Below are 24735 nucleotides of genomic sequence, written 5' to 3'. Positions count from 1 at the left end.
ATTGTTTACTTCTTTTACATTTTTTGGCACCCTTTTTTCCTTTCAATGTAGACAGCTACAGTCAGAGCTAGCAGAACGGTTTATAACAAATCCTGTATTTGCTGACTTTAGCCTGGTCTTTGCTCTTCTGTCTGGGAGGGTCACAAGGCATAAGAATGTGCTTGGTGCTCAAATCTGCTCGCAGCAGTTGTGTCCAGCCTCACCTGCTCCCTCCGTGGATTGCACTCTGTGGTCTGGCTCTGCTTTCCTGGTGAGTTAGGGTCGGTCCCCATTCCGCACTGGATGAGCCTGGCTTCTTCTGCAGGACCGTATCTGAGTCTCCTCAGCTCAGAGGAGACCCCCGTCAGCTTCTCTGAGCTTTTTAAAACTAAAAGAAATTCGAAAAATCAAATTACTCAGGGCAAGGCAGTAGAAGAATAGCAGCAGGGCATTTTTTAATGCTGCGTTTTCACACAGACCCTTTTGCTGTGTGGTTTATTTAACTGGGGGCAGAGATTACATTTAATTTTATTTCATGTGCATGCTTTTCTGGCTGGAAAGTTGCAATCAGATCCTTATCAGGCTCATTTAACTGCCTCTCTGCTAGGGCTTGGCAGGGAGTTTGAAAAAGCTTGTCTCCCAGCCCTGTCAGACATTGTCCCACTCCATATAAAGCAAGACATCTCCACAGTCTTTAAATATTCTTCTTGTGCAATTATTTGTGCAAGTGAAAATTAATCATTCAAATGTCCTTGGAAAGCAAATACAAGAAGGAGTTGGAGCATGGCCGAAATTGCCATTTAAATGCTTTTGAACTGAAGAAGCCACTGACAGATAATATTTTGGAGTATTTGCCCTTCTTTAACAATACTGCACACAAAAGTCCATCAAGTATAGCGAGACGCAATTTCTGGCTGGGAAAATGTGATAAGTTTTGGCGCGTCAGTTGCTTTTCAAGCTTCCATGTCACTGAAATAACACATTGCCAGTCAATGTACAAACAGTAGTGCTGCGAGAAATGTCATTAAAAGCTATTTAGTGATGTCTTTTAAGCAGAAAATCAGTCTTGGCTAGCTGGGTATTGCATAGGCCAAACTAATTTTCCTCAGATAGAATTCTGTTTCTGCATTCATAGATATTTTCATTTATTTTTTTCTCTTAAATATTCATTGGTATAAGATCCTGTACAGAGAGGTATGCAGGGGCACTTCCCTGGCCTTGTGCTGTATGGTGCTCACAAGAGACTCTGCTAGCTAATCTGGGAGTTTCAAGGGAGAATTCTAGGAAGGAGAGGACACAAAAGCTATTGACTTCAAGACAGTACAATGTGTAGAGCTCAGAGCCTTGTAAGAAATGCTCACTTTGCACCTCATCCACGGAGAAACTTAAAAGCATGCCAAGATACCTTACACTGATATTGCCTGGTTGTGATTTTTTTCAGCTCTACGGCTATTGTTACCAAGATAGCAATGACATCCCAGACACGCTGACAACCATCACTGAACTGGGCTCACCTTTAGAGATGATTCAGCTTTTACAGACTTCCTGGGAAGACAGATTTCGAGTGAGTAACAACTGTTTAAAAAAAGGACTTTTAAGAGAGTGATGGATACAAAATAATATCAAGTGTGAAACAAGGTTATGTACTATGCAGGGCAGTTCACATTTATTAAATGTTTGCTTTGCCTATGCTTACATCTTGGTTTAGAAGCAACATGTAGCACCCTCTTTCTGTAGCATTTAAGCTGTCATGTGATTCTGTCTGTCGATGTTATCTAATTATAGCCAGTCCTATGCTTTTTATATGATATCTTCAGACCTTTCTTACTTGTTAAAGCTCGAGGCCCAGGATTTTTGGCATTGAGCATTGTGCTCTGCAACCAGGATTTAAACAATAGAAGGATGTTACATTTCTCCCGTGATCTTTATCATACATTGGTTTTAGAAATTTTTTCTACTGCTTCCTGCTTTGCTCGTCTTTTACTGAGGGAAGAGTGAAATAAATGTACACAAATCTCAAAGCTGGGTTGTCCACTGCGTTGGCAATTTACCAGGAGCACAAAGGTCACACTTAATTTGTCCAAAATGAAGCCAGACTGCAGCAATGCTTTGATCAAGACAGCGCCGTCTTGCTCAGTGTATATTGGGACGACGTGTCGTCGTCTGAAGTTAACTCCCTAAGACATTGCAAGGCAGCAGCAGTCTGCATCTAAAATACTTTGGATTGCATGGCTAAGTCTGTACCAGAAAATTAAAAGTGTGGCTGACTGATCTCGGAGATGAGCCAGCAAGGTGCAGCCCATGTCTGTACCATTGAATTCTTGGACTCGCTGAAGGCCAGGTGGCTGCCCACAGGATGCCCATCAGAAATGGTCCCCATCCTGCGCTGCCTTCTGGGCCGTGCATGGGGACTGTGCGGGAGAGCAGCCACAGTCCCCATCAGACCCAGGCCAGGGACCATACTACCAGGTGTGCGTGTAGGATCCAGTTTCTGTGCCCGGGAATGTTCCCTGACAGGGTTTATTTTACTAACATAGATGGAGCAAGTGTATTCTCTGTGCAAAGCATCAGCTCCCTTTTCCTGAAAGAAGCATGGTCTTAATAAGCAGTAGAGGTACTTGTCACGGCTCCTGAAATGCAGGACCTGTCTTTGGCTTGTGCCATCCAGGGAACAGACTGTGACAGCAACTACGTACAAAGCAAATGACCAAGAGATACGTTAGATTATGGGTAATAAACAGGGACATTTCCTTCTAGCATGGAAGTTCCTGAGTGAGCAATTGCAAAGGAAAACATGAAGGAGAATTAGATGAAGGTGCTAAGCTCATTCACAGAGGTGGAATTACAGATGAAACATTCCTGTGACTGCTGTAATGAAGTCTTAGATAATGTCATGCTTGTTAGCTTGTCTAGGACGCAACTAACGTGGAGAAGAAGGAGGAAATAAAATCATGTCTTCTTGATATGTGAGACTTATTTGTGGTCCAGTCCTGAAAATGGCTACACAAATACTTGACCTTACTCCTAGTAATATTTTCCGTATGTTGAGGGACTCAACAGTAAGTTTGCTCCCCAGATCAGCCTCTCTGTGCTCAGCAGAGGTGTGTGGTACTGAGCAAATGTATCATCTGTGTGCTTAAAACTTGTCATATGGAGGAGTTTGCGGTCCCAGCCTGGCAGCAGGCACACAGGGCCAGCAGCCCATAGGGGCTCAGTCTGGCCAGAAAGGCTGCCAGTGCAGGACGAGGGGTTTTTTGGCATTTCAGAAGAAGCAATGGTTTCAGATGACAACCTGTGTTTTTATTCAAGCTAAATTCTGGGTTCATTGGCAATTGAAGATAGGTGTATTATAGATTAGTTTGGGCTGGATGTGTCTTTTATACACAGCGTATTGCAGGATGGTATATGCATGCATCCTGTGTCCTTCCAGAGGGAGGAATGGGTTGTCAAATCTGACATCCCATAACCTGGCCTGTGTTCATCTACACCTACAGGCATCTCCATGGGAACCGTGGTATCCAGTAAATAGGATAAAATATGTTCTAGTCTCATCAAACAGGAGCATGACTATAGGAGCGTGAGATAGTCCTAATGCCCCACAGGTGAAGGGTCAGTGAGGAATAACTTCAGACATACTCAGCTTTCTTATGAAGGATGAATTTAGGTGCTCCCCTGAGTATACCATTTATACCCTGAGACTGAATTTGGATTTGACTACTTCAATGCACGTGGCCTTAACAGTGTATTTTAACAGAAAACAAAGATTATATATAAACAATAAAAGGCTTGCTAGACTGAATAAGACCTGTTATTAATTTAGTACATGGAACAAAAATTCCAGTATTTAACTGTGTTCATATTAATGCTATGTTTGCATTAATATGTTACATAGTGGTCTCTGAGGGAATGCATGAATTGAAAACAGTACTTTGGTAAGGGGGCCGAGTTCAGTGTTCATAGAGTTTGCTGTCTAGTAGTAGTTACTCAAGTTTCTAACCTGCGATTGAGAAGTGCAGCATCAACTCAGAGCTTCCACCCCAGCCTCAAAGTGGGAATGTGGGTCGACCAAGGTAGACCCACAAAGACAGGTGGACATATACACTTACCCTGAGGCACGGTGAAGAGTTAGGGAGGAGCTGTGGAGCTCCTCTTTCTGGGAAATTGCTTCCTCCTCCCTTGGAAAAAGGCAAACATAAAAGGAACCAGTGCAAAAAAATTATAAAAGCAGTCAAAAGGCAGGATCAGTACGGAGGCAATACAGACACTGTCTGCAGTTGGAGCTCCAGACGTGGGCGTAGGGTGGTCCGGCCAAAACTTCCAGACCTGGAGTTTGTAAAAGAGCAGAATCAGGCTGCGTGGTTGAGGCCTGTGCATAATGTGTTATTAAAAGTTAATACTTTTATTTCTATTAAAAGTAAGAATAGCAACAATGAGCCCTGCTTCAAGAATAGTGTGGGAAAGCACTGGTAAAGCAGCTTATTTTTGTTTCAAGTCTCTAAGGGTTTTACAATCAACTATGTTAATCCTTTGAAAAATACCTTAGTTGCAACATTCAGTTTTGAGGATAAGTTATAATGCTTACATTAAGCCATATATTTAAGAATGTATCTTCAGCTAAAGTGGTTTAATTTATATACTTTGCACTGAGAAAATAACACAAGGTACCCACGTTTTTGCATTTCAGATATGTCTCAGCTTAGTTCGACTTCTGCATTATTTGGCTCACTCTCCTCTGGGCTCTGTGACATTACTGGATTTTCGCCCTCGGCAGTTTGTGATCGTGGATGGGGAACTGAAGGTGACGGATCTGGATGATGCCAGTATTGAGGAGAGCTCTTGCACCAGTAACAGTGACTGCTTTATGGAATTCCCTGCAAGGAACTTCACCCTGCCCTGTTCAGTTGAGGGACGGTGCCAGAATATGAACGAAAAGAGGAATCTCTACAACGCCTACAGGTACGTGATCGAATGAGATAAAAGAGAATTGAAAGTAGGCAAAAAATCTCCAGAATCCTTTATAGTTATTCACATCAATGAGTACATACTATCTCAGAACCATTACCCAAGAGTAAGAGAAGCCATGAATAATTGTTTCATTTGTGGAAATACATAGCATTTATAACTGTTTTGCATTTTTTGAGTGTGATTCACCACTTCTAGTCTAATTTTATGTTGCTTTCATTCCATTGAATTCTTCACGCAAGTAGAGATTTTCATAGGAGTGAAAGAGAGGTGCCTGTGGAGATGAGGGCCCATTAGCTCTATGGTCAGATGTTTCAGGCAGCTCTTCTTTGGTGTGAGTTCAGAAGGGTTGTCACACCTCTTCCACCACTGGCTGAGCAAAGAGCTGGCTTCAGAGGCAGAGTCAGAGGTCGGCTCTTGTCCTGCGCTCTGGCTCGGTGCTCCCTGCCTCCATAGGGTTATAACAGTTCCCAGTGCAGCCATGGGGTCACGTAGAGCACCATCCATCACTGGCGATCTGGGGAGTAGTCCCAAACCTTTTAAAGCAAGGGGTTTTCCCTTTTTTCCCACTCTGCTCTGCCCACAGCCCCTATCTCTGTGTGGGCAGATGTTGGGGAACTGGCTCCTAGGGCTGTTTCTGCTCTGCGGCAGTACCGTGCTCGCGATGGGAAGATGTAGGTGACCGGCTGTGCCAGACCAGTCAGCTATACTGAGAAAGCCTTCAGCTGACACGTCCATCTTCCAGATTTGATTTTAGAGGTTCCTCTGGATTTACAACAGAGTCCTTCTGTGTGATGCCTTTGTTTTTGTGCTCTCGGCTCTCCCTCGCTGCCCATAGCTCCCCTCAGAGGGCTGGGCTGGAATGCTGGGGGAGTGGTGTCCCTGCTTTCTGGGGAGCCGGTAGCTGATGTTCAGTGCCATGCTCCAGCTGACGGGCGCTGCTGGGCCAGGCAGCCGCCTTGTCTGATCCCAATAGGAAGATCCCAAAGCAATGCCATAATGGTGTGCTCATTTCTTAGAGTTCCCTTTCAAGTATCATGCCATTCACTGCCTGCCAGACCACAGCGAGGAGAGGCTGCTCCAGAGAGAGTCTTCTGCTTTGGTCCCAGGGTGCTCACCAGCATGTGTGTTGCATTAGCTGACCACACTGAAATGGGCTGCACCACATGACAGCCATCTGCAGTTGTGTAGCGCAGTTTTTAGTGAGTCCTGCAAATTTTTCCATTTCCATTTGCTTGGCTAAAAGATCCTGCTTAGCTTGCTAGCTTTTGGTTAAGACCATTTTACTGGTCTGGCTAAGAAACCTCTAACAGGCACCCATCCATCTCGGTCGTAAGTGGGGATATGTCTGCGGTGTGGTGGGCCTGCGGCAGGTTGCTGGTCTCTCAGAAGGAAGCAGTCTTTTTCTATTACAGTTCTTAATATTGCCTTTGAACTGCGCACCAGGGTGTAACGCAGGCACAGTGCCGCAGTGTTTTCAGCCCCTGCTTTTGCTTAATTTGCTAGAGACAGTGGGTTTGTGTTCAACAGCAGATTCGTGCTCTGATGGACTGCGACCACCCGTGCTTGGGCATTAGCAATGAAGTCTGTGCACTTGTCTTGGAAGGCTAAATCTTCAGTTCGTTAGGTATAACCTGGTGTCATATTTTCATGGGTGCACTCTGTTGCTGTAGGGTTAGAGGTTGCCCTTAGAAAAAGGGTTGATGGTGCTGTTAGGTAGAAGTCAAAAGCAGCAGTATGTCAAACAATGCATAAAACCCTTGTAACTTTAAAATATGGCAGGCCCTAGCCTTGAAAGTGTAATTAGCCTATCTAGCTGGTTTCTTTATGAGGTAAATAATTAAAGGAGAGAAAACATTTTGGAAAAAAACTCTGCTGTGCAAGAACTGGCCCATCTTCACTTTCAAATGGTTACCTTCTGTCACAAGTGGGCCTCTATGGGTTCTCCTCCAAATGTGTGGAGGAACAATTTTCAGAGGACTGGATGGTTTTAAAAGTAAGGATAATTAATATTTTGAACTATTAACCAATGGCTGATATGAATTCTCCATCACTGACAGTTCTTAAATTAAGATAGGATAATTATCAAAAAGAAAAAAGAAAGGGAAAAAAAGACTGTTAGGAACAAATGTAGAAGGATCTGACAATCTGTGTTATGCAGATCACAGGGGATGTCACTGGTCCTCCTGGAACTGATGAGCAACAAATGTTCCTGCAATTAAGTTGTGCAGGTGCCAGTGTCTCTACATGTCAGAATTTCACATGTGGATGTTTGCATTAGAACAACTCGTATATTTATATAGCCACAGAAAAACAATAACCTCTGTGACTCGCGTCCATCCAGCATTTAGCAAAGCAAGTGACAGCTACTGAATTTTTGCGAAGAATACTTACAATCAGTCAGACTCTGCTTATGGATAATCTCTAAGCAGAAAAAAAGGTAAAATTTATCAGACAAATTATTCATTACAAACATTATGCTGCTCTTTAGATTTCTGTGTATATTTATATTGACTGTTTCATACTCATCACTAAGAAAACTTACTCAGGGATAATCCTGCTTAGTAAATATATTAATAACATGAATATGATAAATATTATTTATTACTAAATAATAGAGATGTATAATAAAGAATATATTATTTTTGTAAGGGATTAAAAAGGGAGTTAAAGTACTCATTGTGTAAGTGGAATATCTCAGCTCAATAATACCTGTTTCTATGATCAATTTTTGCCATCAGTAGCTTAATTTTTTAGTTTGTGCTTATGTAAGATGTCTGTTAGTCTCCTTCCTGAGCATGAGTCCCTGGCGGTTTCTGTTTGACAATGTGGTCTCTATACATGAAAAAAACATCTACTTCACAGGTTAGATGTAAAGCAGGGCCTTTCACAATTGTGTTCATGTCCTGCTCATTACCTAATATTTACGTCTGACAGTTCTGTGTATATTGTCAGATCCTAAACTACCCATCTCTGTCTTAGGTTGGTGACACTGAATTTGCAGTGGGTGGTAATACTGACAGAGTAACAGAAAATGAAAGGAACAATGTGAAAATTAAGTGTACTTCAAGTGATGGTACAGGCATATTGTTTTTGATTTTGTAATGAAAAATGTTAAAACGGACAATATACATCCATTGATGAATAACCACATGAATGCATCTTGAATTTAGGTAAATTAGAAGAACAGAGAAGACATTCTGAATTGCAGTGGCATTAAAACAGTAGAAGGCGGCTTTCTCCTGGCAATTAATTTGAAAGTCTCAGAAAACTGTAGAAAGGAAAATAGTAGTCAATTATTTGAAATTATCGGAAATTTGATTTATGCACTTTCAAGGTTTGAAAAAACAAAACCAAACCTGAGACTTCTGGGGTTGGTGCCATCCTTTTGGTTTGCTGAAGTACAGGCAGCTTTGCAAATAGTCACAGTCCACGGGGCTTCATAGCAAATTTCTGTATTAATGGAATATTTACACATAGTTACAAGGCAGCCTTGTGTATAACAGCGTGGTCTAGGTATGCCAGGCAGCTGAGTGAATAGTCTCAGCTATATATTTATTTGACTATAGAATATGATTCTATTTCCTGAATAGGTCAGTGGCTTATAAGCAATAGGAGTTTTATTCCTTATGTTGTTCAGTAGTTACCAGACATTTGTAAACTCTTTTTAAAAATTTTTCAATATGGGTTACTTTTCCATTGCAGGTTTTTTTTTACGTATCTTCTTCCACACAGTGCGCCATCCTCACTGAGACCATTACTGGATAAGATAGTCAATGCAACAGGTAATCGCAATAAACGTGGTAATGCCAATTATTTCCTTTTTTAGTGTGACTGTCATACGTGGGATGTGGAGGATGATGCTTTATGTTCACTGCAATAGAACCAGATTGTTTTTCTACCGGGAAAAAATTTCCCCCATACAGAGAAGGCAAAAATAGGCTGCTATACCAGAGAAATCCCATTTTGAGATATTATCCAGGCTTCACAGAGGTATTTACTGCCTCCTGACACCTCAGCACTGGGGTGAACTGCATCAGAATGCAATCCCTTGTGGGGTCTGGAGGAGCCCCTGTCTATAGCAAGGGGAATTTGAATGATAAAACCAGGATACTTCCTCAGTGGTACCGGTGGCACTTTTATACCTCAGAAGCCAGAGGCAAGTGACATTACCATAGGTTTTTACTAATTACCAAGGTAGTGCCTTTGGGACAAGAGTATTTGCATGTGCCTGTAAATTTGATTTGAGGGTTTTCAGTGCATTGGTCTAGGGGTTTTATACCTTGTACTGTATATATTCAATGGGGAAATTAATGATGCTGGGCTATAGCTAGTTAACAAGCGAAGCCTTTGGAGTTCCCTGTGTTGGCTAAAGTTCATCCCTTGTGGTGAGCTCACTGCATTGTTCTCTGCCCACAGGCCTGGGGTTCCCAGCTGGACGAGGCAGCCTGTGACATGCCTGGCTCATGTCAGGTATGAAACCCAATTTGTAGTAACTCACGGACTTCATGTCCACATCACAACGCAGTTGTAGAGCAGGGCACTGCTGGGCTCTGATGCTTAGGGCTTCATTCGAATGCAACCTCATTTTGTTCTGTGCAGGTTGCTTCTCATCTAACTCATTCTTTTCCTGTACTTTTAAAGGAGAACTTCAGTGGGGAATAGATGAGACGGCTGCTCAGCTAGAGAGAGTTTTGAATCTGTATAAGAGTGGAGAGTACCTACAGAACACGACGCGAATGCCGAAAGCTGGTAAAGTAGTCTTTCTGGAAACTTAAAGTCAGATACTCTGCTTTGTCTTTTATTTGAGGTTTGAAGGGGGAAATGTGCAGAAAACGGGGCTCAGTGGCCCTTAAAATCATGTGCATGATAATATGTTGCCTGCTTTTTCCTTCTTGGGTGCCCTCTGAAGCCCTTCTCTCTGAATGGGTAACTAGACTTCCATAGGTGTGAGCAGGCTGTAATGTTTTTCATCACATCTACACACTTCTCCGTTGTTGGAGTATCAGAACCTCCCCAAACACAACTTGAGGGAATCTAATCAAGATGCTGTAACCCTCTGTGGATTTCCTGGGACTTGCAGGAATTTCTTGCTGTGTAAGCACTTGTAGATTGGAAGAATAAAATTTTTGCTTGCTTTGCAAGAGGAATCATAAAATACCAGGTTGGAAGGGACCTCAAGGATCATCTGGTCCAACCTTTCTTGGCAAAAGCACGGTCTGGAGAAGATGGCCCAGCACTCTGTCCAACTGAATCTTAAAAGTGTCCATTGTTAGTAAATCTACCACTTCCCTGTGGAGACTATTCCAGTGGCTGATTGTTCTTATTGTGAAAAAATTTCCTGTTGTGTCCAAATGGAACCTCCCCAGGAGTAACTTGTACCTGTCACCCCTTGTCCTTTCCATGTGAATCCTTGTCAAAAGGCAGTCTCCATCTTCTTTGTAGCCACCCTTTAGGTGGTACTGGAACATGATGATGAGGTCTCCCCTAAGCCTTCTTTTCTCAAGGCTGAACAAATGCAGTTGTCTCAGGCTTTCCTCATATGGCAGGCTTCCCCGGCCTTTGATCATCTTCATGGCCCTTCTTTGGACCCTCTCCAACCTGTCCACATCTTTTTCTGTATAGTGAGGACTAAAGCTGAATATACAGTATTACAGGTGCAGCATGAAAAAGAATGTGTTCTTCATCTTCTACAAGCAATAGAATAAAAAAGAAAAAAAAAAGACAGGATGAAAATGAGGCTGCATCATAGTATCTTTTTCATAAAATCTCTGCAGCACCACAGGTTTGTAAAATGCTATTCAAGCAGCTATGATACGGAGGGATGCATATTCTTCCCGGAAGGATAGCTCGTGGAATTATACATGTCAAAGAAGATTATGTATGATGGAAATGACTGTTAAGTCTAACAATTGAAAAAGCTGTTTTGCAAATTATTTTTGTGTATGTACAATATTCATGTCAAACTGTCGACATAATTGACTGCAAGTTGATAGGAAAATTATGGCTTTGCTGCAAAACCTCCGTAAAGCGGGAAAGATGGGTTCTAAATGAAGATGAATGTTGGCACAGGGGGTTTGAAAGTTCAGTGAAGCATTCGCTCTCTGAAAGAGACACAGGAGCCAAATTCATTCCTGTCATAGCACTGTTAACCTCAAAGGGCCATGACACCAGGGATGAATTTGACCCAGTTATCAGAATAATTCAATATTTATTTTGTTGTAAAATTGGCAGGAAAATCGTTGCAGGTGTTCATTTAACTTTCTAATTTTCAGCTTTTCATCACAATCTGTGCTGAGTGATGCCTGTCAACACAGCAAAATTATTTTCAGCAGTACAATCAATAGTACAAACACGTCCTTTGTTGAAGAAGTGCCAGGAGGACTGAAGTTTTTCTGTGATGCTGGTTGATTCCAGATTTGACTGCCATATCAGGACAAGATGAAGTTTTGAATTTTAGAGGGCTGTCTTGTTTATAAAGCATTTCGGGGGCTGAAGCTTAGGACAGCATTAGTAAGTGTAACAGTGCAGGTTTCTACTAATATGGAGCAGAGCTCCATGTATATTTGGCTGCTGTAATAATTATACATTTTTGTGTTAGTTTAATTCCATGGAGTCCTGGATAACATAATGCAGAATCCACTACCCATGTTCATGGTTAGTAACACCCTTCTGTGTAAGGAGCCCTTCTTATTTGTAGGACGCTGCTCATGGACTTAGGCACTCTACTGCATGAGCAGAGAAGTTGAAAAGCTGTAAAAGGCTTTGTGTAACATATTTGGCCAGTCTACATTAAAGGCCATGAGTGGAATTCCTTGACAGGTAAATGCTGTGAACCAATGGCAAGCCGGAGGAATCAGATGTCTTGGTGGAAATTACACTTAGATGAGATGTGTTTTCAGACTTAACTGCCATGCCTTTAAGATGTGCAGGCCTGTTTCTTGTTTGTTCTAAGGCTACTTTAACCAAACAGAAAAGGGGTTGTAATTTATTTCTATTTTAAGGCTCCCTTTCCTTGCCAGAAAAGTGTGAAGAAGTTCTATCATGAGGATGAAAATACACCTACCTACCCATTTGTATGACTTTTATTCTGAACATATTCCTTCCTCGACTGTTATTTGACTGGTAATGCTAGAACTGATTTTTAATATTCTCAGTCCAGACATTATGGAATTAGAAATTACCCAGAGATTATGGAAGGAGAAATTCTCCTGTGGTACAGTGAAGTTGCAGGAGAGGGTGACAGTGGTGCTGGAAGGGACTGGTGTCCAAGTGATCAGCCTCTTCCTGCTGGTGGGACACTCCCCGCTTAGCTGATGTCCTGACCACCAAAACCAGGGCTGAACGGCTGGGCAGTTTGAATATTTTGTATAACCCTTGGTAGGCAGTAGAGAGGGAGGCAGGGGTGAAAAAGGGCAACTGTGATACTTTCCCAGGCTGTCAGCTGAGGTGATGCTTTGGCCTTGTTTGGGGTTTAGGAGGACACTGTGTTATTCTCTGGAAGCAAAGAAAAAATATTTTTAAGATTGTGGGATTTTTTTAAACCTTTTCTGTCTTGCTTTACAGTATCATGAAAGTTCAATGAGAGTGTTTTCCAACCCAGTGCTGGGTTAAGATAAAACTAGAGGTGATGGTTTGGTTCTCAGGCCACATCGGAGTTAAATCAGAGTGTCACATTCATAAACTGGTGTGCCAAGATTGAGCAGGCAAAAGTTCACTTTGATGTTGCTCCAGATGATGGAACTCTCCCAAGGTGACCTGACTCCCAGGATTTTTGCTCTCTCAAACAGTAGAAATGACAAGAATTAACAGTGCCAGGCTCCTCTGGCATCTAAAGGCTTGTGACAAAATAAGGCCTTTCTGGTGTGTCATCGATTTTGGAATTGTAAAAGCAGAACTCTAGGACAATTCAGATCCAAGAACTGAAAGATTTTGTTTTGTTTTCTTTTTTGGGAAGAGAAACCACAGAAGGTTCAGGTAATGGTGCTTCAGCATTTGTCTTAGGGCTAAGTGCTTTGAATTATCTGTTGTCTTGGATAGAGCATTGTAAATTCTTACTAGGAAGGAAGAGATCATGATCTTGGGCAAGCGATCTAAGGCCGTAACTAAAACATAAACTTTGAGGAAACAGTCTGTTATCTATCTGAACCTATGTTTTTGAAAGGAAGACCTCCTCCTCTGAACACCATGAAGTGAGAAAGGTGATATTGATAATCAGTAGGGAAGTGACATGAAGAAAGTTCTTGTCAACCCTAGTGCTCCCATAAATAACATTTAACAAGATGACATAGTCATATTACAGAAGGTCTTGGATATTAAGCTTTCACTGTGCTTCAGTTGTAAAAGATTTTATAGTGCTGTAAATTATATTATGCTCTGGACTTTGCTTTAGTATCTTAGAAACAGAGTAGAGGCGTGGGAGACATTTGATAGCTATGTATGTGTTCTGTAATCATAAATCACGCTACTGTTAATGTTGATATAGGAACATTACAGTGTTTAAAACAACACCATGAACAAATACTTTTATATTCCACTGACTGTTGGTCTCTGTTGCTGGAATCCAGAAGAATGTGAATTAAAACAGGAACCATATATTTCTTCTGACGTACATTATCTAAAAATGTTCCATTAATTATCCAGATTAAGAAGACTTATTAAAAAATCTACTGATGTTCATCAGTAATGTCCTGCCCCAGTATCAATATTTTTACATCTTGTCACAATCAAGTGACACTGATTTGTACCAACTGGGTGTCTGGCCCTTGAGCTAAGCCTCAGCCCTTCGGTTAACTCAGAATTTACTCAGAAATGCGTGAAATCAGCTAACACTAGTAAATCCGATAGCTTTGCTATTCATTAAAGCTAATAGATGACCCATTATTAGGCCTGAGGGTGCACAAGCCCACAGAAAGGCATAATTAGCTGCTGTTGTTAGTTGAAAGTACATTCTCGATGCTAAAAAAGCTGGAAGGCTGGACATAAAGCAAAGTGTTTTCCTTTGTCTTAAAACAATTTGGCAGGATTATGCTGTATGTAAACATTTACAGTACAACAGTGTTTTGAAAAAATGTTCTGCAGGGTCACTATAGCAACCTGCTTGGGAAATGGTAAATCCACCCAAGAAATATTGAAATTGAGCAGGGCGGGGGGGTGTGGGGGGTGTATTTGTGCAAATGTCTATGTGTGAGAGAGAAGCTTTGCAAGGTTGCTGGAATATTGTTTGAGGCAGTTTGTATAACCTAACGACTGGCCACAGTGCTAAGGCTAAAAGTCCTCTGCTGAAGGTGCTTGAATGCTCAGCCAGGAACATACTGCAGCCCAGATTCCTGCTTCATCTGGTACTTGTGCATTTGGTGTTTCTTTCTCAGGGATGTCAAGGCTGCTTTGTGGCCAGCTGAGGGTACATGGGGCTGCAAGCCCGGGCAGAAAGTGCCCTGCCTTGCACAGAGGGCTTTCGCATTGGCAGCCTGGCAACCTCAGCATGCCGAGGAATACGGGAGCAGGTTGTTTAGCGCTTACACAGTGGTGGAAATACGACAGGACAGCACGTGTGTGCTCCCCGCTACTGAGCTGTATAGTGACCGGCTGGCTGTCACTCACACATATCTCCACCGTCATGCAAACCATATGCCCTATTCACTGAGCAGTGTGTTCTGCTCTTGCTAAACTTCTCTGGGTCCAACTTGGCAATGTATAGCAAAATGCTTTCTGCTGATGGGTTAGGTCCTCAGCTCGTTTGAAGAAAGAACATTAAGGAAGTCACCAAGTGTCTTTTACAAACCCTATAGGCATCTGTCTTTAAGCTTAAATACCCTGCGCATGTGACCCTATACACTCATCCATCATCAGCATCATTGTTTTTATGAGCAAGTGAGCCAGATGCAGCTTACAAGTGTCTGTGGCACTAGTTGGGGCTAGTTGCCATCAGTAAATCAGTGTGCACCGTGGAGGTGGCCGTAGGTGCAGAGTGGCTCTGTGGCCATGGGCCTGGTGAGTGGCCCTGGGAAGTGGGGCACGAGGCAGGAAAACCACTCCAGCTGTGTCATGTTAACGGGAATAAAATGTAAGGGAACATGTCGTTCTTCTCCTTATTTATTTGTGTTTCGGTGACAGCCCGCATACCGATTTAAATATGGCTCTAGTGTCAGCACAATGGAAGCATATAAAAAGAGGCCAGCCTGCCTTCGCTCCCAGCCTGCACACGGGAAGCAGCCAAAGGATGGAAGTACTCACCAGAGAAGCAGGACTACCTCCTGGTCTGACGGCAAACCCGTGTCCTGCCAGGCCTGTCTGTCCTTCCAAACAGTTGGGATTAGTCAGAAATGATTGAAAGCAGAGGCACGCGGGATGCGCCTAGCATGTTGTTTTTTCAGACATACCAAAAAATAGCTTTCCCTAGCACAACTGTCGTACGGCTTTGCGAGGCTTGTTGTCAGAAGCTTGTTTAAATGTGAGGCATTGAAGCATGAGGAAAATTTCAGCATAAAATGAAGCGTACTAAAACATTAAGTGTATTATTGTCTATTTAGGATCTGTTTCTGTTCTCCTTAAGTTCCCTGGGAATCGCTGGGGACTGTTTGTTGAGCAAAACACTGCTCAATGCGACTTTTTGCTGAGATTGGCAAGATCAGGCTCTTTCTGTTTACTTGTAAGCAAAGCAATTAAAAGCAAATCCAGATTCGACTGCCAGTGTTCCTCTCAAGAGTGGAGGAAAAGAGGAGGGAGGAAAAGGAGGAACTTGATTTCTCTCTCAAGAATGAACATTACTGCATCTGTGTCATTGACCTGTGGTGTATTGGCAGGTGATAACTAGAAAAGAAAACTGGGCAAATTTCCAATGAGTAGCTGTAGTTGGTAGTAAAAATGCAATCTGGATGCTGTGGCTGAAATAAACGGTCATTAGGGCTGATTAGAGTCAGATTTAGGGTGATTCAAACAAGCTAAAAGGGGGAAACCACAGGCGGTTTCACATAGTTTATAGTTTATTATATACTTGTGGAGTTATTTATATGAGTCAGTCTAGTACAGTGAAAATGAGTATGTTTATAGAATGTAGTCGGCTTTGGGACAATGCAGGTGATTTTTGATGGAAAAAATTTAGAAGGAGATTTTAAAACGTTGACTTTCTTTTGTAGCTCTTGCCTGGGTCAGCGATGCTGCAGGTTGCTTTTAAAGATACCTCTCTTTCCTGTCAGAAGAAAGTGCTTGGTTTGAATATCACTGTGGCTGCTGTGGGGGCTGGCTAGTGCTGTAAGAAACTTCTGAGAAGGTTTTGGCCTGATTGAAACAGTGTATTTTGATTGACTAAAGCAAACTTGTAAAAATATTTCAGAAGTATTAAAAATATTGGAAACCAAAACTTTTGAGGATTGCCCAGATTCAGCATAGTAAGATATTTTAAAGTTCCAAAATGTTTACAGGGCAGGAGAAATGTTTCCTAGTGGGATTTATTTGTATAACTGTGAGCAGCAAATCAACTCCTGTATGTTAAGCTGGAGTAAATCTGTCATAAGTGACATCAAGATCAGGCTTGCTGCATTACATTTATTTGCTTCAGTCCTCAGAAAATTGATAGATGGGGAAAAAAGTTCTTTTTCTGTTGTGATACTATAGGAGCCTCTTGCATTTCTCTGTTCTATTCCTTGCCATTACCTTGATAGACTTTATGTACTCTGTGTCAAGCTATGTGTATGTACGCAAAAGTGTAAATTTATGGCTGCATTTATAGTATTAGGCAAGTATTTATTGGTTTTAAACACCATTAGTCTGGAAATTGACCAGAACTTTGACCTTTTTATGATGTGATTTACTGCTGTGAGCCTTCAAATTCCACGGACTCCATTTAAGCAAGTTTCAGGTCTTAGCAGGATAAAAATCTGAGCTAGGGCTGTCTTTAAACCAGTGGAATTTTGCTAAATTGAGCAGGTAACTGCAGTGTAGTTACCAGGATGATCATTTAAAGGTGTAGGGGTGTAGCTCTCCTGTGGGCTGGGGCTAATGGAGTGCAAGCAGGACCAAGAGGCCCCTGCCATTGCTAGGGCACATCTCGACAGAGGGGGATCCTTCAGGAGCACCCTTCTAGTTCCCACCAGAGGAGTGCATTTCTTCACAGCTCGTACAAATAAGGGCTAAGGGGTCAGCTCCCTAATTTGTCGCTGTGTAAACAAGAGATTCCAGGGATATTTGCCTTCACTGTGCAAATGGGGAAGGCAGCTGCCTTGCTCTGCTCGAGATAAAGTGGGTTTTGGAGAAGAATGCAGTTTCTTCAGACCAGCGCTCGGCTGGTGTTGCAGTGAGCTTCCCATCATTTCTCACGGTCACGGTTTAAGAGGAGATCCCATGTTGGCTTCCTGGGGCAATGGGAGCACCTGGCTGGTTTGGGAGCCTGAGCAAGGGTGCAGGGCCATTGAGTGTCCCACTCTGCTCCTCATTGCCCACTTCTCATTGGGATGCTTCTGCGGGAAGGTGCTCCTGGGCAACCATCCCTGCTGTCGCCCACACAAGTGGGCAGAGGGGCTGCCTTCCTGCCTTTCTCCCTCGCTGCATCCCGCTCCCCTCCCTGCAGGCAGCATAGGCAGGAGCCTATGATCCAGATCCCAAAACTGCAGGCATTCAGTGATCTGTGCCAGTTTGGGGGAGCAGCCAGGAGCTGCCTTTGCAGACCCTGTGTGCCTCTGTGCTTTCACTTAGACTTTAGTGGCTGCATTTTCACCTGTCTGGCGCTTGGTGATCTCCCAGCCAAGGAGAATGCTCTTTGTGTGTGAGTCGTGCTGTTGTGTACCTGTTACATGACCCTGCTCCCACAAGTGCAGCACCCTGAGGTCATTGCAGATGGTGGTGGCTTCCCTCATGTAGGAACTGGGAAGGAGCAGCAAGGAGAGGAGGGACAGCCCCGGGGCTCTGCTGCACAGTAAGACCACCCTAAGTACCGGTGTGGAGGTTTCCATCCTCTCTGCCACCCACGAACCAGGACCTTGCCTTCACCATCGCAGTTATTGCTGGCCCAGCTCTGTTGATTAATGTGTCCAAGCTGCCAAAACGATTTACCAGGCTTGGTCACCTTGAAAAAGTCAATGGAAAGGGAGAACTTATCTCCTATCTCTGACAGAGCCTCAAGTCACGTAAGTCACTGCTGCTCTTTGGAAATCTGTTCACTTCAGCGAAGAGCCTAGCCCCTGACAGCTGTAACAGGAACAGTGTTGAGAAGAAAGAAAGTGCTATAGGCTTGTTAAGAGGCATATCTGTGCACAGGAGAGCATAAAAATTGAACAATAATTCAAAATAAGGGTCTTCCACATGGGCTCCTACCTTGCATGGAGAAAAATACGTGACGTGGCGTGGGCCTGCTCTGCTTAGTGCCCTGATGGCGTGCCGAGGGATGCTGCAGCTCCCTCCCAGCCCCAGCGCAGAGCCTGGCAGGCTCTGACAGTGTGCTTGGGAAGGGCTGGGGCATGTTCCCTGCTGACATGGAGAATCAGACAGATGCTTCATCTGCTGCTGCTGCAGCAAGAGCCATCGTTCTGTGAATGTCCTCTGTGGTGTGGGCTTTGGCACAGTGCAGTGGTAGGTGGCACTTCTGTAGCCACACAAAGAAAAGCTGTTGAATAGTCACATTTTATATCCAGTCAACATGGCACACGCACTGATGCAGATAGTTATAGATGGTGCTGACAGCGGTGAGTTGATTTTGTTGCATCTCGTTTGCACACACCATTTTACTGACCTTGGCTGTGGGATACAAATCAATACTCAGCAGTTACCATACAGAGATAAGAGAATATTATTCAGTTACATTCAATTATTGTCACACTGTACAGTTGATACAGAAATTTTTTAAAAAAAGGGACTTTACCTATCCAGCTAATTAGCAGTTGGATTTACGCACTGACTTTTCTTCAGGAGAAATGCGTGTGTTTTTAATGGAGAAAGTACCATTTGTAATGTCGAACTGTATTTTAATTTGGGTTTTTTTCATATTCATGAGTCCACATTTTCTGAATTAATGAAAACTTTTTTGCCTTTGATTTAAGTGGGATGCGATCAGCTCTGATTTTGCTTCTTGCTTGCGGATGTTTCATATGATACTTTTAATAAGCCAAGCTTAAAAAAAAAAAAAAAGCATTTACTGCATTTGTTTCCCACTGTTTCAGACTGTGTGGTATGAACAAGCATTTGTGGATGCGTACTTCTTTTTCCAGTTGAAATACTGGCATTTTAGAGTAGTAGATGCACTCGCCTCTGACTCGGTGGTGTTTGTACAACATGCTGCCTGAAATATTAGCAGGCTGAGTCTGCAGTGTCAGGCAGAAAATGCCTGAACCAAAGTGACTTAAGAATAGGCTGTGAGTCAGAGCCGGCAGCTCTGGTTTCCATAATAGATACAATTAGAAGAAATACAGAATGTTATTTATTTTTTTGAATAGGATGTGAGCGAGAAAGGCGGTGGGGGAACCATCAATTTGTGCGTCTGGACGCTAAATAGAAATGTTTCTAAGTGATTAGTTGAATTTGATGATGCATTCATTAGAGAAACCCCCGTCAGTGGCTGGGAAAGTGAGAGGAGCTGCGCACAGAGAACAAGAGGCAGCTCATAAAGGCAAGTGAGACTGAACGGCAGCCAAGGGAGAGGAGTAATCGGCAGGGCAGCGCAGAGGCGCTGGGCGAGGACCACGCTGACATGCTCCCTCTACTTTTTTTTTTTTTTTCCTTCTCTTTGGAGGCCCATCAAGAGACTTCCCTTTTGTGCTAATCTGAGCAAGCAAAAAAAGTTTGCTTAATTAAAAGCCTGTCTTTTCTTCCTTTTCTAAAGGGGCTGGAGGAAAATAGCATGCTCTTCTGAGGGAGAGGGAGGGCTGGGAACGCCTGGTCGGGTCTCACCCCTACAATCCTGCTCACTGTTAAGAAGTAGGACAGTGAGTCAGTTCATTCAAGTGGATGCTGTTTATTCAATGGGACATTCTTCCTGTAAAACTCCTAATAAAACCAAAGCCTCGCCTACACAGGGAGGCAGGGGAAAGGGTTTTGTGCACAGACTGTTTATTTACCGACGCTTTCTGGAAAAAAGGTGAGAAGAAGAAAGGAGGAAAGGAAAGGAAAGTAAGGTGCAGAGTTATAAACACGTTTGACAGTGAACTGGGGCTGGTACAGTCTAGCCCGTCACCTTTTCCGTCATATATCCCACTCCTAAGCTGTTCTAATAAACCTTGCCTGTTAAAAACAAACAGTTTGCTGGAGCTTTCAAAACGATTGCTTTGCTCTGGTTATTTGCAGAGTACAGACGGGTGCCTGAAGCTTTTATTCCTGATGAGAACTACAGATGCTGGCCATCTTACCATCATAAGGGCTGCCTGCTCTCCGTGTTTGATGTCAATGAAGCCATTGAGATCTGTGACAGCTACTCCCAGTGCAAAGCTTTTGTCTTAACTAACCAGACAACTTGGACAGGTAGGTCATGGATGCTGCGGAGCAGAAACACCATCTGAGTCACATATTCTGGCTGCTTTAAGTGTTTTAATACAGTCTGGGGAAAGTGCTGCACCAGGCTGTGGGAGCCACCAGGAGCAGCTAGAAGTTTCTGAAGCTTCAGCTGAGGTGGTTTGATTTTTGGTGTGGCTTTTCTTGGTCTGGCTCACCCTGTTGGGTGAGCAGGAACCTGTGGGTGGGCTCAAAAGGAGCTGGCACCACAGGGCTACAGCACATGGACCATAGGTCTCCAAACCATGAGGTCTGAAATTTTATTTTGAAACACAGCAGCAGAAACAACAGCAAAAGTCCATGACCTGTTTCCACAGTTAAATGTGCAGGACATAGTCCAACGCCTGCATTCAAATAAATCTTTCCAATCGATATGGTTGTTGCAGTTTAACCCAAAACCAAACAGGTTCTCCCATGCATCTAGCTGGGACTTCCCAGCTAGTGTCAGAGATGCCCTACCCCTGGTGGGAACACTGTGCTTCTAGCAGCAGGGCTTTGGCTAAAGGACAGCAAGGAGGGAGAGTTTAAAACCAAGTAGAAGTTCCAGGGGAAAATCCTATTTCCTACCACAACTCATTTTCAAGTCCAACAGAATACACTAGTTGAAAAGAGAAATACATTTTCCAAAAGGTCCTTGGGCCTGGCTGTCCCCCTGTAGTTCCCCTGCAGGGAGGCACTCGGTGTCGATTGACATCAAGTGGAGTATTGGCCCTGACTTGCTGCTTCTGCACCAGGCTTGTGCTTATTTCGGGCAACTCTGGAGCAATCTGAGAAACAAAATTGTTACAAACCAAAAATCACTGCTAAAAATCTCTGGTAGCTGCAGCTTTGGAGTGGCTGAGGGGTTCAAGGAGCTGAATGCCATGGCTGGCTCCCAGCCCTGCACCCCTTCACTGCGTGCCCCCACGGCTGCCCCAGCCTGCTCATCTGGCAGTGTGACCCCAGGCAAGCTGCACCCCTTGAAGGGTAAAGAAAACAGATGTGTTTGTGTGTATAAGGTGCAATGGACCAAATCTGTGTCCTTTCATAATCTTCCTCTGCTCTGAAGTCAGGGTGAGTTTTTCTGTGTGTTGTCTCCACGAGTGCAGGCCTGTTTCCCTGCCTGCGATTGCCAGTTTCTGCTGGGGCCAGATCAGCTCCCCTGCTCCTGTCTTTGAGGAGAAGGGTGGCTGATACTAGCCACACCTTGGGAAAGCTGATAGAAGTCCTTGCTCTGCCACAGACTTCAGTGTGGCAGGTTAGTTACGCTCTGAGGCTCCGCTTTCTGTCTGTACATCTGCGATCGCAACATGTCTTAATCATAAAGTCAAAATTCACCCTGTGTGCAGTTGGGTGCTTTAGTTGCACTTAGCTGAGCAACATGAATACACCCCAAAGCCAGGCTTATATACACACCTAGCAGGTCCCCAGCTCTGAAAGCATCACAAGCTAGCAGAAACTTCAGACTGTTCTTATGTTTTGGAGTGTTACAGGCAGTGTGCTGCTACGGCTTTCTGCAATTCTTGTGCTTCTGAGAGATTTGAACAGACACTTCCATGGAGCCTAGAAAGAACTAATTTATGTTAAGCTTTCCTGTAGCTAACTGGTGCCTACTAGGTCATCATGTGAGACTATTTATAGTCAGACTATTGAAGTTAATTAATATACTAAAAAAGTAATTATTGTGGCACAGGGAAATTCATAGGAAGTTTAGAGCAACTCAGATTAGAATATTAAAACCAATTGAGACATATTAGCAATATTTCTAGTCTTATTTATCATTCCCTTTACCTTGTTGCTTGTGATGCATACCCAAGTGCTAGCCAAGTGAAACCACCACAAGCACTCAAGTCCCTGAAATAAGCAGCACAGAAATCTGCTCAGTAGTTGAGGCGTCCTGTTTGCCGTGTGATGCTTTTTCAGAAAATAGTGTTATGGGAGCCCCCTAGAGAGGCAGGCAGGGAGTAAATAGCATTTGATTTTCTGAAGGTCAGAGAGAAGGAAGGCAGAAGTTGAATAGCTGTGGAGAATCACTCTGTGGCCTCTGCTCCAAGGAAAGGCACCGACAGTGCAGGTCTGTGAGACGGCAGGTGCTCATCAGGAGGCAGGGATGTGAATAAGATGCCAGGTCTGTAAGCATGGGGAGGTACAAGAGCTGTGCTGCAGCTCCCACAAATACTGCTGAGTGAAACCTCACCAAATTTATCTCCTGCTGACCTCAGATGTCTGTGTGGCAGGTGCCTTACACTACCCAGGCTGTTAGTGCTTGCTGGTGCTTTTTGTTGAGGAGTAGAAACCTTGTTCCAGTTTGTTTTTATCAGTGGGAGAGTCTTTAAACAAGTTTTTTAAAGATCATGTGAAAATTGTATTAAAATCTTCAGACTGTTGCTTCATTTACTGTCTTAGCTGCGCACAGCTGTATCTTGACCCTCATTAGATAAGAGTAAACGTACTGAAAGCAGGGGAGATTCAGTGTCGTGTTAGACGAAAGCTTTTCAGCATTATACCAGGTGAAGTTAAGAAAGACTTCAGTCTGGGGTTGTCTGAAGAATAAATAGGTTGAAGAAGAATATGAAATATTGATATTTTAAGGTTTGCAACCTTTTGCTCATCATTTCTAATTAATTTTTTTTCCCTACCTCTGCCTTTTCCTATTTGCTGCAGGTCGGCAGCTTGTCTTCTTCAAGATGGCCTCAAATCATATCATGCCTGATCCTGACAAGATAACATATGTGAAGGTGACAGACTGACAGCTAAAGTGGCTCAGTCTGACGCGTGAGTGACAAGAGCTGTTTGTGTATAAATATAGGCAGCTGTGAGGTATAAGGCGGCTGTGGCCGGAGAGATAATTGCACTATTACTCATTCTAATCTATAGAGTGCTAAACAGAACTTTAAAGAAATAACCTGCATGACCAGGATGAATGTGCAATAAAACAACATTTTTAAAATGTGATTTTTTAAAAAAACAAAGCAGAATACAAGATATGATACACTGTTAGGGTATAATTTTGGTTATAAATCAGCTGGCAGCTCTGGCTTTTCTAACCAAGGTTAGCATAATGTTTCTGACCTGTGCTTGTGTGCACGGGGATGAACGTTGATCATTTCTATGGGAAGTCTGTATCCTCTGCGCTGATATTTATTTGGGCACGTACAATCACAACAGAGTAACTGAAGCATCTCAGTTTGTAAGCTGAATAGCAAACATTTCTGAAGACAATCAGCATTTGTGTTAAAGCTATCACATATGCAGTGCTGGCGTATTTGTCAAAAGGAAGGAACTGGTTCTGTTTAGGATTGCAAGACTGTAGCTACTTTTCATACTTTTTGCTTCCAATGTTATAATGAAGTTTCATTTTTAATTTAAAAGAGCCATTTTGTAGGTCTAGCAAATCACATAAGCATATGAATAGTCCCACTGAAAGGGTAGGGACTTACCCAAGTGCCGAGTGCTTTGCTGAATAGGGATAGGCCTAAGCATATGCTTACAATTAAGCCTGTGCTTAAGACTTTTGTTGAATCGAGTTTGAATTGTTCAGGAAGCCACATCTTTGACAGACTGGCAAAGCAATCCAGCTGGTGGAGCAGTACTACTTTAATGACTATCTGGCAGTTACTCGTACTTTTTATCATCAAATCCTTGGTTTTCTAAGGCACCGCTTGCTAATTCTTAGAGTGAATGAAGTAAATGACCTTAATAATGGCAAATGAATGCTAGCCTTAATTATCTATAAAATGCATTTTACAGGCATGGTGTGTCTAGAGAATTTGCTTTCAGTGAAAGCAATAAAGTAAATGCTAAAGTGACCAATGTCATACTGTTTTGTAGTTTGTACAGTCAGGAAAAAAAATGTGCTTTTGTTTCTCAAATTGTTTATTTTTGTAAAAAAAGAAATAAAAGATAAATACTATTTGTTTCATACTTGATTTTTTTGTGTTGCAAATAAATGGCTACAGCCAGTGGAGACTTAGACATAAGGAACTGAGGTTGTTCCAGTGGCTCCCAGTGAGGCGTGTGTTTCTGGGGGTGCGTGGTGGCTTTGTCTCTGCAGTTGCCTGTTGCAAAGCAAGTGACCATTAGAAGACAAGGCTTGAGCAGCCTTTCTTGCTCTGTAGTTTTGAGTCACATCGGTACCAGTCTTTTAACATTTGTAAGGGCTGAGGATGAGTGCAGAACCTGAAGGAATTACTCACTGGGCTAAGTGGTCGTTTTCCTTACCGGGCTTTAGCAAGGAGGGTCTGAGAAGGAGAGCAGGAGAACCGGGGAGGCTGGGCAGAAGTGCCCGTAGCCTGTGTGACTGTGCAGGAGAGAAGGTGACACTGTCAGCAGCGGGTC

At 43.1% G+C, this 24735-nt stretch overlaps 1 protein-coding gene across 1 annotated transcript; it reads left to right on the top strand.

Moving 5' to 3' along the window:
* Nucleotides 1-725: 725 nt before the first annotated feature.
* On the top strand, nucleotides 726-24324 carry LOC104525514 (extracellular tyrosine-protein kinase PKDCC). The gene is made up of 7 exons (XM_010168688.2): nucleotides 726-920; nucleotides 1421-1543; nucleotides 4664-4935; nucleotides 8647-8726; nucleotides 9586-9693; nucleotides 20215-20388; nucleotides 23062-24324. The coding sequence occupies exons 1-7, from the start codon at nucleotides 726-728 to the stop codon at nucleotides 23145-23147; spliced, it is 1038 nt and encodes a 345-aa protein (XP_010166990.2). The 3' UTR covers nucleotides 23148-24324.
* The last annotated feature ends 411 nt before the right edge of the window (nucleotides 24325-24735 follow it).

Source organism: Antrostomus carolinensis, unplaced genomic scaffold (genome assembly GCF_000700745.2).
Source record: "Antrostomus carolinensis isolate BGI_N321 unplaced genomic scaffold, ASM70074v2 scaffold37405, whole genome shotgun sequence".
Lineage (NCBI taxonomy): Eukaryota > Metazoa > Chordata > Aves > Caprimulgiformes > Caprimulgidae > Antrostomus > Antrostomus carolinensis.
This window is presented reverse-complemented; position numbering and strand designations above follow the sequence as displayed.